At 42.9% G+C, this 13,365-nt stretch overlaps 3 protein-coding genes across 20 annotated transcripts in view; 1 reads left to right on the plus strand and 2 right to left on the minus strand.

Moving 5' to 3' along the window:
* The window catches only part of LOC134288989 (uncharacterized protein K02A2.6-like), a 309,084-nt gene that overhangs the window by 17,332 nt on the left and 278,387 nt on the right, over nucleotides 1–13,365 (minus strand). The window lies entirely within an intron of this gene.
* Nucleotides 1–13,365, plus strand: part of LOC109622136 (sex determination protein fruitless) — a 640,213-nt gene that overhangs the window by 1,068 nt on the left and 625,780 nt on the right. The window lies entirely within an intron of this gene.
* LOC134288987 (uncharacterized) overlaps nucleotides 1–13,365 on the minus strand; it is a 47,660-nt gene continuing 34,295 nt past the window's right edge. For all 11 annotated transcript variants that reach the window (XM_062854952.1, XM_062854962.1, XM_062854960.1 and 8 more), the window contains one exon: nucleotides 1–13,365. This exon is cut by the window's right edge. In XM_062854952.1, the coding sequence (XP_062710936.1) occupies nucleotides 9,539–12,046 (2,508 nt within the window). In that variant the 5' untranslated portion in view covers nucleotides 12,047–13,365 and the 3' untranslated portion in view covers nucleotides 1–9,538.

A 13,365-nucleotide genomic window follows, 5' to 3' on the forward strand; every position in this document is an offset into this window, starting at 1 on the left:
CAATAGTTGGATCATTTATTTTTCGTTACATTCCTTGCCCTTATATATTTTCGTTAATTTCCTTGACCTTATATACATCCAATAGGTTATCGTTATGAATAAATAAAACAATTACAATTACACTATGTATTAGGAAATTCTAGGGTCATTTTGACGCACCTGCTGCATTTGCAAGATAAAGCTAGCCATACATTTGAATCCTTGCAGGAATTGTTTCACTTCTGCCAATATTCTGAAAATGATCTGAGGATTTTCAAACTTTCCTTGACCTGAGCAAAAGTTTTAATAACTAGCAGCCTACCGTTTTAGAAACAATTCACAAATAACTTACGAATTACTTTCCCGGCGTATTTATACAGGTCGTACACGATTATCCGGAGTCGGGTTCCGAAGCTTCCCAAACATTTATCTGGGAAACGGAATGCTGTGTAAAGCTGAACCTTGATTAGTAATCAGACAAAAAATCAGTTTTGTAGAGCGTTCTGTTACTCAGATATATTTTTGTGGAGCTGCAGAACCTGACTCCGGATAGAGTCTGACCTGTAATAGGGGTAATTGATCAGATCATGGAGGAATTAAGCACTGGGTTCATGTTTAAACCACAAATGTATCGCCCAAAGCGAACTTTTTACATGGATTGAATTGAAAATAATAAAATCTATCATTTATCTAAGGGAAAATAACGAAATATTGCCACTTTGAGGTTGTTATGAGCATTTTATTCGTTTTTATCTGAAAAAACATTGTGTTCGTACCTAATGTTGCGGTATTTGTTCCTATTATTGCGGTATCCCATTGAATTCATATGGGATGTTGGAGGATAGGAACACTACAGCAACAATAGGAAAACAGTTGCAAAAAATATTCAGGGAAATATTTTTTTAAGTAGCTTTTTGGACAAATCTAAAGAGACGAACCAGCCAAGGGCTGAAAGTCTCTCAAATAAAGATAAATCAATCAATCAATTTGGACAAATCTTAAGCACACATATAGTGCAATCCCAAGGGCGTAGCCAGCTTTTCGATCAGGGAGGAGGGGGTGTCAAGCACCTTTAGCAAATTTGTACTTACTAGCTTTTATGACTAAACGCTTTACGATGAAATTAAATTTAACATTTTAATCTAAAAGCATTTATTAACCCTTCAGCAGTCACGCTGTTGTATTTTGTATAATATATAATATGTTTTAAAAGCTCACCTGATCTAAATAATTAACGTGGTGCTGGTAACAAGTTCTCCAGAAATTCTTGAAATAAATTTAAAAAAAATCAAGTATTCCAGGAGAAATTCTTGGGTACATTCCTGAAAAGATGATTGAAGGATTCTGAAATTTACGACGGAACTCCTGAATGAACTTTTGAACAGAACCTGAAAGGAATTGCTGAAGAAATCATTTGAGGAATTTCTGGGTGACTTCCTGGATAAATCCCTGAAGAAACACCTGGATGAATCCATGGAGTAATTCTTACAGGAATGCCTGTAAGAATCCCAGTAGAATCCCTGGAGGAATTCCCGGAGTAATCATTGGAAAAATTTCTGATAGTTTACATGGAGAAATTTCTGCATAACTTATGGGAGAAATACCTGGATGAATTGTTACGTTATTTATGAGAGATGTCCTGTAGAAATTCATTGGGTAAATCCATTGAGAAATTCCTGGAGGAATTTCTTGCAGAGTCTCTAGAGGAATTCCTGGAGAAATCCTCCAAGGAATTCCTGAAGAAAACCCCGGGGGAATCCTTGAAGAAATTTGTCGAGAAATCCTTGGAGGAATTCCTGGAGTAATATACCTGGGGGAATCCTTGAAAAATTACTGAAGAATTTCTTGAGAAACCCCTTGAGGTTTTCCTGGAAGTATCCTTGGTGGAACTTCTGAAGGATTTCCTGGAGGAAACTTCGAAGGATTTCCTGTAGGAATCCATGGGATAATCCCTGGAGAAATTCATGGATAAATCTCTGGAGAAATTCCTGAAGCAACTCCTGATGGAATCCCAGGAGAAATTCATGGAGAAAGGCCTGGCGGGCTTCCTAGAGGAATTGTTAACCCTCGTCGTGCATTGGGGTCATTATGACCCCTAAACGTTCACTAGGTCAGCGATGTAAGCGCAAGCTAATGCACGAAGAAGGTTAATAATTTCTGAAGGATGTCCAAGAGCAATTCCTGAAATAATTCTTGGAGGAATTCATGGAAGATTTCCTGGAGAAGTTCCTAGATAAAATCCTGGAGAAATTCCTAGAGGGATTACTGTGGGATTGTTGGAGGAATCAATGATAAAATTACTGGAGAAATCTCTAGACGAATTTATGCGTTGCGTTGCGTTGCGTTGCGTGGTAACGGAGTAATTCGTAGATTGCATACTGAAAGTTGTCATGTTAAAACTTTAATACTTCTATTCTAATTGCTTATGGAATGCTGTTTGGGAAGGAACAGTTATCCAATCAGAGATTGAAGTAAAAAATACACGAAAACTTCCATTGCCGGCCACGCCCATCTTCTCCGTTACGAGGATAGGAAAGGATGTGATGATATGACACCTACTTAAGGTGAGGTCAGCGACTCACCGACGCCCCCATAGGTGTCAAGGAGTTGGATTTTTGGAATGAGTTAATTTGGGATTCACTATAAGCGAGTGAAGCGACAATATTCAGATTGTATAAGTGTATTTGAGTAGATCATGTAGATGTGTTAGTGTGAGTGTAAGTGTTTTAGTATAACACCAACGTTGGGAGTGACGTAGCTAAAAGATTTTGTCACTCCATGGGCCTTTTTGCTTCCGGGGATGGGACACAGGCATTTTCACTGTATCCTGGCTAACAAGCCTAGGCTTAAGCGCCATTGATCGCTCTCTGAAACGAAAAAAAAACACAATGGATGCTACCTGACGGTGGGAAAGGTTAGTTAGGATGGAAGGACATCTATTTAACGAGAGGCCAGCGACTCACCGACGCCCTCGTAAATAGCAAGGAGTTGGATTTTTGGTAAGGGAATGGTCTAGGATTCACTTTACGTAAGTAATGCGACTCTTATTTTTGGGTTTAGTGGTTCCAAAGAAATCACCATGATCATGATTTATACATCAAATCAGAACGAACTCACCAAATTTCTTGTTTGATATGATGTCTCCCTTGGTGGATGAATTGACTGAGAAGTGCAACACACTGCACTCATACGATTCCTCCAGCTTGGTACGCTCGCGTTTGGGGGCGGTATGCTGCGGTGTATTATGCAGCGAGCTCGTTCAGGCCGCACAGATGCTACTCGAGGATGTCTGAAAAATGATGGTCTGGCTTCCGGGGGTGGTGTTCATACAGACTTCCTCGGACGACTGCAGCTTGTTCAGTGAGATCTTGATGTCCATCAGATCCTGATATTCTCGGAGTTGCTGGGAGACCCGATGGTGAAGGCGTTCGAAATCATTCAGGTTTTACCTCCGTTGACGGTTATTGTCGACAAACTGGAAATTTTCGACTGGAGAAACACCGTTTGGCTTCGCCGTGTAGCTCCTTGTTCACTTATGACAAGCCCAATCAAAACACATTTTTTCCAGCTGCTACAGCTTCCAAATACGCTAATACACCAGGCCTGACACTCAAAACTTATACAGTTCCACAGAATGAACGCTTTATGTTCACTTTTCAGCGGATTTTACACGATTTTTCATGAAAATAACTCACACCGTAAATTCGAAATCTCTAGACGAATTTATGTAAGAATTACTGGATAAGTTTCTAGAGGAATCTCCAGAGGAATTCTTTTATTTTTCTATTACTGAAAAAATATTTTGATAAAATCCTGGAGGGATTTCTAGTGGAATTTCTGGAAGCGTTCCTGGAGAAATTCTTGAAAAAAGTTGTGAAGAAATCCCTGCAGTAATCTCCTGGAGGAATCCCTGAAAAATTCCTGGAGAATATCCTGGAAGAGTTTTTGAAGAAATCCCTAGAGGATTTGCTGGAAGAATCATTAGAGGAACTTTTGGAGGATTTCCTAAAGGAATCTTCGAAGGATCTCCATGGGAAAATCCATGGAGAAATTCGTGGAGAATTTCCTGGAATAATTTCTGAAAAAAATCCTCAGAAGCTTTTCTGGAAAAAAAATCTGGTGAAATTGCTGACATAATTTATGAAGGATTTCCAGGAGCGATTCCAGGATCAATTCCTGAAGAAATTGTTGAGGTATTTCCTGGAGAATTCCTGGAATTCGTGGATAAAATCCTGAAGGAATGCCTGGCAAAATTCTTGGATGTTTTCCTTTGGGAATTGCTGGAGGAATCTTTAGAATTCTTGCAACAATTGCTGAATGAATTGCTCGGGGAATCTCTACAGCAACTCTGGGCAAAATTTCTGAAAAATCTCCTGAGAAATTGCTGAAGGAATTTCTAGAAAAAAAATCTGGAGAAATCCTCGAAGCAATTTCTGAAGAAATCCCTGGGAGAATCCTTGGAGATATTCGTGGAGAAATCCCAGGAAAAATTCCTGAAGAAGTTCCTGCAGGAATTTTAAGCGGAATTCCTGGAGGAATTCCTGAAAAGAATCTAGAAGGTATTCCTAGAGAAAATCCTTCAAGAATTTCTGAAGGAACCCCTGAAGGATTTCCTAGAGAAATAACTGGATGATTTGCTGACATAATTTATGATGGAATTCCTTGATTAATTCCTGGTGAAATTCTTGGAGGATTCATTGAAGAAATTTCTGGAGTAATTCCTCGAAGAGATCCTGGATAAATTCCTGGCTGAAATCCTGGAGAAATGCCTGCATGGATATCTGAAGCAATCCCAGGAGAAATTCCTGGAAGAACTCCTGGGGAATTCCTGGAGGAATTTTTTGAGGGGTCCCTGAAGCAATTCCTGGAGGAATCGCTGAAAAAAAAAATCTACAGAAATCTCTGCAAGCACCCAAGGAGCAATCTCTGAAAGAATGCATTGAAAACTTCCTGGAAGAGTGCCTGTGAGAATTCCTGGCGGAATTTTTGGAGGAATCTTTTAAAGTAATTCCTGGAGAAATCTTTGGATGAATTTCTGTAGGAGTCTCTGGAAAAAATCCTTGGAGGAAGCCCATGAAAATTTCCTGGATAAATTTCTGAAGAAATTACTCATGGAATTCTTGGAAGAATCCCGGAAACAATTACAGGATGAATCTCCGGAGCAGGGATGCCATATGTTGGGAGGAGTTCGGGGCAGCATATCGAAAACCTGTTCTTGGAGTATTGTTGGTCGACACACTCAAAACTAAAAATATATTGAATTCAAATTGCGGCATAATACATAATTCATTTTCATAACTTACAAACTTAGTCTTCCAATTACACAATCCAGCCTCCGAACAATCCAATCTCCCTACAATATATACCGATAAATATCAACTCGTTCGCTATCGTTAACCGAGGATTTTAGCGTCGCTTTCCCAGCAACAATTATACGCCTGCAGTAAATATTTAATTAAATGTGAATATATACTAAGAACTAACGTACTACCTTCTATTTTCAGCCTAATAAGTTAGAATATCTAGTCAACAAATTCTCTCGTATTCAATTCACTTCAATAATTTTAGTTATACACATCTAACATGTCTGCGCTCTCGGTTTAGGCAGTCATTGACAGACTGCTTGTCATCGCACATTATGAAGGTCACGTTCACCTATCACACCCTTTCTATCCCGGCGTAACAGCTCCCCGGCCCGTAAGCCCTGTCGTTGATCATGATCATCACTGCGCTTACCACTTCTATCTTCCGATCTCCATTATTGCTAGTTTCGCTATTGTCCGCCTTTTCATTCCTGTGCTAGTGCGCACCATTGCCGACCGTATCCTTCCGTCATTTCCTGCAAACACTTCTTAAACTACTCCACGCTCCCACGTCTTCCGCTTTTCTGAATCTGCAACATAGACTAGGTCTCCAATAGCCACCGGTGCCCTTTCGTCGAACCACTTCGTCCTCCGATTCATCATAGGAAGATATTCTCTTTGCCAACGCTTCCATAGCTCTTCTGCTAAATACTGTGCTTGGTTATAGCTGCTTCGTAGTCTATCAGCCAGCTCTGTTGAGTTTCTTGATGGCATACAATCCACCAAAGAACAACTCTTCAAAAAATGATTTGGCGTAAGCGCCTGCTTGTCTTCTTGCACGTTGGTAGAAACATACGTCAACGGGCGTGAGTTAATCAGATTTTCTGCTTCTATCAGAGTTGTCTGCAGAATTTCATCTGTCATTTTTTCTCCATGCGCGAATACTTCCATTGCTTCCTTAACAGATCGAACCACACGTTCCCACAGAATTGGTGAAATATTGAGTATTACAAGTCCGAACGACTGGCACTGGGTGCCCACAAAATGCAATCCTGCAGAAATTTAATTTTATCGATGAATTTATTAGCGTGCGACTAGATACCGTCATACGAAGCACCTCTCAATAATGGTTGAGTTTCTATAACACCTTGTCTAATGCTTCATGGCAAATGTGATATCAATTATCTAATTCATAAATTAATTTTCAAATTATGTAATAATTTGTTGTAAGACTACCATTATTTCCAAGAAAAAAAAAGAAGGACGTGCCGCACGTTTCAGATTCGTGAACGTGAAGCACAAAAACATGCGAAAGAAACGATTCGTGCTGGTTTTGCAAAGGGCGTGAGATAGTGAAAGTAAAAACTGTACACGCTCAAACTAAAGGAACCATTCATTCATTCTCGGTAGAACCTCCACAAAGGAATTCCAGCATGGTAGTGGGGCCAACGGCGCTTCAGATTGCTTCTCGACAGGTGTTCCCGAGAAATCTGCCCGCTTTCGCAGGTCAACCGCAAGACTGGCCGCTGTTCATAAGCGCCTATGAACAAGCGAATGCATCGCCTCCCATGTGGGGTGCTAACGGCGGGTTAAACGTCCACTTTGTCCTGGCTCCAGTGAACGTATCGGCACATTCCGAGTTTATGGATCGTATTTGTTCGGCCAAATCTCGACTAGCCCCAACAAAATTGGTCGCGTTATCGGAAAAAATCTCCACTGGGGTTCCACGCCTTTTCACAAACCTGCGAATCGCCATTTCACACGACTGTGTTGTTAAACTGTAGACCTGCTCTAGATGCACGGCACGCACAGTCATGCACGTAAATAATGCTACCCATCGTTTCTCTCGTCTTCGTCCGACAACAACCTCCACCGGACCAAAGTAATCCAAACCCACGTATGAGAATGGACGTTCGCTCACAGCCATCCGAGACATTGGAAGCGGTGCCATTCTAGGAACCACAGGCTTCGCCTTTTGAACTTTGCACCAAACGCAATCTCGTGCTACTCTTTCAACCAAAGATCTCAGGCCTGGAATGTAGAACCGCTGAAGGACTTCGTTTACCACCATTTCTCGACTACCGTGACCACATTGTTGATGGTACTGCTCCACCAGTTTTCTGGAAATTAGATGCTCCTTCGGTAGAATGATCGGGAACCGTACATCAAACGCTGCATAGTCGGCCGCTGCAGTTCTTCCTTCCATCCGTATGACTCCGTGTTCATCTAAGAACGGAGACAGCCGATACAAAGGACTGCTCTTCTTAAAAAAAAAAAAAAAAAAAAAAAAAAAAAAACGACAATTACACCGTCTTCGACCTTGCGGCCTCTACAGACTGAACAGTACAAACATTCGACAACGGACATCACATATAACACCCAGTGGCCCAGTAGAGAATTTTCCGTTTGACGAAAAGTTTTCCCCGACTGGAGCGGGAATCGAACCCACACTCCGAGGCTTACGAGACACCTAAACGACTGACGCCGCTAACCGCTCGGCCACGAAGCCCACCATTCTTCGCTGGGTAGTGGATGAATCTTGATTTTTGATCAATGTTTTCACCTCATCTGCAAACTCTTCTGCTTGTGCTACACGCCAAATAAAATTTTCCGCCAACTGGTACTCCTCCTGTCGCAACGGAATCTGCTCTCCTGGAATCTTCGTTGGTCCTTTATTCAATGTTGACAGCGCTTCGACTGGTAGTTTGTTAATTCTGCGCCGACAATTTGAAATGAAACGGTACATTGATGCGACCATCCTTACAAGAACCTTCCACTTGGAAATGTGTTTTATCCTGGGTAACATCACATCTGGCAAAACAATGTCATGAAGTAGCACACTAGCTCGTAGTTCTTCTTCTATTTCAACCGGCTTCCATTTTTGCACAGGCCAGTCACTTTCAGCTTTGTTCAGGAACTCCGAACCACAAAACCATCGACTACCGGAACTTATTTGTGTCGCCTGTCCCCACTTGGTAACGTCATCTGCAGGATTGAATTTTGTGGGCACCCAGTGCCAGTCGTTCGGACTTGTAATAGAGATAAGTGACATTTCTACTCACGAACACTAGCGTGAATTTTTCCATACACAAAAATGCACGCTAATTCAAAGGCTATTCAGATTGCATATGCAAATATTACCCAATTGATTTGGGTAAAACGGCTAAATAATGATAAAACTAACAACCGGGGTAAGAGTGCATATATTTTCCCCCAAGTTTCACAACTACATCTACAAAAGAGACACGCACACATTTGAACGTGAATACCACTATACTCAATATTTCACCAATTCTGTGGGCTACGAATGGTTTATACCACCTCACGTCCGATTTCACCCACGATGCAACTGCGTTAGAATCGGTCCATAGAAAACGTTTCTTCGTATCTACTGAGCAGGCTTTCCTTCTCGCAACAGCCCGCGCAAGGCTGAGTCGACACTCTCTTATGTGTGCAGACCATCTCTCTTTACTGTGTGCAACACCATCAGTGAGAAATGTATCGCCAACAGCACGCACACGCATGAGCGAAAGATGTATTGAAACAGCCGCTGCTTCGGCTGCTTGCCTGACAGTTGCATACTTGAGTCGTATCGAGCCGAGTGGGAAACGTCGTCAGTATTGTTGGCCGCATGGCGATGACAATCTTCGGCTTACCAAGCCGGCTGTCGCGTAAAGGGTGTCATAGGCTGTCACGGGAGCACATGGCTTAACGCTAAAAGTTATTCACAAAATATGTGCTCAATAAATATTTTTTTACAAACATTATCATTGCCTTTCACAAGATGCCCCAGGGGCGAAAAAAAGTTTGTGCCAGCGTTTGTTAAAATTGTAATCTGGCTAAAATATACCACTGATGTGAGATTCAACTCTCTTTTATATTGAAAACATGGCAGTGCATTTCCCATGCCAATAAAAAATAATGCTATGCAAAATACTCTACTAGAATAAGACTTACAGGTACATATTCTCTATTTGAAAAAATACATAATATATGAAACGCGTCGATAATTTTGAGCGTGCGATATACCACGATACTCGACACGTTCAACAGAAGTAAAATGCTCGGGCCGAGCGCAGCGATTTTCGTCACTTCGTGTCCAGCCAACGAGAGACGGTTTGGGCTAGAGCCGAGGTTGTCATCGGCGAACGAACGTACAGCGAAAGCAGACGATGTGAGCAGTTCCCGACAGTGATGTTGTAGGTCGCATGAGTTTTATTCTGTGGGCTGTCATGAACCATGCATTCACAAGGCTGTCATGGGAATAAGAGTGTGACAGTCATCAAAATGCTATCATGATGCGGTACTTTTGGGAAGCCTGCTACTGAGTGATTTTCACATATCGCTTTCAGTAATCTTGCTCCTAGCACGGCTGCTTCTAATTCTTTCCTTGGAATACTCAGGTATTGTAAAGGTGCTACCTTGGCCTTTGCCTCCACGAATGCACAGTGCACATTTTCTTCTTCTGCAAATCGGAAGTAGGCTACACACCCATAAGCGTCCTCTACAGCGTCCGTGAATACATGCAGTTGCATGGCCCCATATGCAGTTGAACTCAGTCTTCCGAGATAACATCGAGGAATACTTATATTATTTATTAACGGAAACAACTCTGTCCATCGAAGCCAACGATCGTAATGTGTCGGCCCTATTTTTTCATCCCAACCGATGCCATTTCGCCATAAGTCCTGCATCAAGATTCGACCGTGAATCAATACCGGCGCCAGGAATTGCTTCGGATCGAACATGCTCATGATACAACGCAAAGCGATTCGTTTTGTGGGCCAGGCTCCTTCTTGAATGTAAGGCCTCAAGTCATCCCTGAATTCGGTGGAGAATACAAATGAATCAATGTCCGTTCGCCACATGACTCCCAGGACTCTTTCTGTATCGGAGATTACATCAAGAGACTTTGCTGTTTTTGAATCCACTTCACCGAGTTCTTCCAAAACTATTGGTGAATTGCTCATCCAGTTCCGTATTTCGAAGCCAGCGTCTGCATGCACCCTCCTAACTTGTTTGGCTCGTACTATCGCTTCATCTTCCGTATCTACGCTATCGAAATAGTCGTCAACATAATGTTTACGAATAATAGCGTCAGCCGCTGCTGGATACTCTTGTAGATGTTCTTGGGCATTGAGATTCTTGACAAACTGCGCCAAGCATGGAGAACAGCTTGCACCAAAAATAACCACGTCCATCACGTAGGTGTCCGGTTCGCAGTTGACATCTGACTTAAACAAGAAACGTTGAGCCTGTCTATCTTCCTGTCGCACCAAAATCTGGTGAAACATTTCTCGGATGTCACCACCGAATGCCACTTTTCGCTCACGAAAGCCGTTGATTACTCCAGACAATGATGCAACCAGATCCGGTCCCTTCAGAAGGCTATCGTTGAACGAAACACCCTTTGTCTTTGCTGCTGCATCCCACACCATTCTTATTTTTCCAGGTTTCTTTGACTTGACGACGTAGTTCAAGGGTAAGTACCAACACCGCTCCGGCGGTGTCTCCGACATCTCACGTTCCGTGATCTTATGCGCGTAACCCTTGGACACATACTCGTCAATTTGCTTCTGCAGTTCTTCTCGGATTCTCGGATTCCGATCCAATCGAGATTCTAGGTTCTTCATCCGCTTGTACGCCATCGCATAGCTGCTTGGAAATTTTGGTGCACCATCTTTCCAAAGAAGTCCAGTTTCAAACCGATCACTAATTCGTTTTGTCGTCTTTTCGAGAATCTCTCGAGCCTTGCATTCGTCTTTTGATTCCAATCGCACGGGCGAAACACCTACGGCTTCAAGCTGGAAATTTTCACGTAACATTTGATTCAAGTCTTGATCAGCTTTACTGCACTCCTCGCACGCGCATCGGTGATGGCCAAGGAAATGGACATCTGACAGTATATTCGGTCTCGGTCCATAAATTGTCCATCCCAACTTGCATTTAACAGCGACTGGCTGTCCCTTTTCTCCGATACGCGAAGCCACAGGTGCGATGAGGTGCATATTGTCAATCCCGATCAACAACTTCGGCGTATTTAGCTTGTAGCTCGGAATTTCAATTCCATCCAAGTGTCGGAATTCTTCGATCAGCTTATCTGCATCCAACTGTTGGGCCGGAAGATCTAGCTTGCTAACTGTCCTTGCCACGCATAGTTCACAATCCTTTCTTTGGTCGAATCCGGTAATCTTCATCTCAACATTTCTTGAATGAGTTCCTGTGCGACTAACTCCATTTGTCCAACGCATTTCAAATGGTTCTCGAGGCCCATTTAACTGCAGGAATTCAGCTATATCATTATCGATCAGTGACGTAGACGATCCTTCATCTACCAGGGCGAGCGTGTTGTATCTCTTGTTTTCTCCATACAACGTAACGGGAATTACGCGGAACAAAGCTGTCTTACTCGGCAGAGTGTGACTGTTACAACATGCCTCCATATTGGCGCCTTCTGTCATCGGGGGGTGCAGTAGCGAATGATGTAAACCATTGCATCCGTCGACCTCACAACGCACCTTAGATCTGCAAGGCCATTTGTCGTGGTTGAATATGCAAAGCGTACACAGGCCCATATGCTTCACTATCATCCACCTACGCTCCACACTTGTATTCCGGAACTCTCGGCAATCCCGTCCCAAATGACCCGGTTCATCACAGATAGAGCAACTGAAGTCCTTTCTTGAAGAAATCTGTACCGATGGTGATTGTATTTTTTTGGACATATTACTTTTGACATCGCTTTCCTCACAATCGTCTTTCATTAGATGAGTGTAAACCTTGGCCTTCGGTTTTCACGCCTTCTTGTTGAGCCTATCTCAATCCTTTCAAATGTCACTTCTAATGCCTTATCAACCAGATCCTCCATGAATTTTCCGAAGGTCCTCAGGTCAACCACTCGGGAATTTCGTTTGAAATCAACCCATTGCATGGCATAACATGGTGGCAGCTTTTGGATTAGGCTCTGCATTAATATAGGGTTCTTCAAATGGTCGCTGAGTTTCGAAACTTCTAGATGTTGGATGAATTCACCGATTGCACTCCCAAATTCGATCACAGACTCCAAATTATCTGAATCTGGTCCTTCGAGTTTCTGAATTCGTTGTGCTAGCATCGTTGACAAGATCTCAGGATTACCAAAGCGACGACGAAGCTTCTCGATGATCGTTGGCACGTTCTCGGGTAACAGCAACAAATTCCGAACTATTTCTATTGCCTTTCCTTGCAACGATTGTTGAAGACGGACGAGGTTTTCTGCATTGGTGAATCCACACGATGCATTCGCTTGGTCATAGGCGCTTATGAACAGCGGCCAGTCTTGCGGTTGACCTGCGAAAGCGGGCAGATTTCTCGGGAACACCTGTCGAGAAGCAATCTGAAGCGCCGTTGGCCCCACTACCATGCTGGAATTCCTTTGCTGTGTTTGATGCCTTCGCCTTATTTCATTCACGTTAGCCTCGGGTAACAACAATGAGAATTGACTGACGGAAGCGGTATTCGACCGTCTCGACCTACCAGGTTGGACCGCATTACATGAGTTCATCCATCCTTGTACCTTATCGATGTAGCTAGTATCACTCTTGGCTAGTTCTTCAAGTTCTTCATCGCACTCGGATTCTTCTTCAACTAACTTAGAAAGTTTTTGTAACTCTACCAACTCGCGCCTCTGACGCTCGATCTGCTTCTGCTTTACCTTTAACATTTGTAGCTGGGTTTCTTCTTCTAGCGCCTCCAAACGACTTCTCTCTTTCATTTCTTCAATTCGTTGCATTGCTAAGTCCCGCTTGGAACCTTTCGTCTCACTACTACCACCTTTCTTTGAACTTTCACCACTTTTATGACTATCGGAACATGAATTTTGACCACTAACGGAACTGCGACTGCGCGAGGGATCTATAAACGGCATCTTGTCAGTGTTCATCACGTTCCCCGTTTTGGACGGCCCTGCCTGATCTGTTCCCCCTTTTACAGATTGTCTAGGATCCTTTAAATCAACGATCTTCTTCTGGTTGTCATTCGACTTACCGGTATGCCCTTTAAGGGCTATTCACACCAACGGGCCGGGACCGGGGCCGGGCCGCCG

Source organism: Aedes albopictus, chromosome 2 (genome assembly GCF_035046485.1).
Source record: "Aedes albopictus strain Foshan chromosome 2, AalbF5, whole genome shotgun sequence".
Lineage (NCBI taxonomy): Eukaryota > Metazoa > Arthropoda > Insecta > Diptera > Culicidae > Aedes > Aedes albopictus.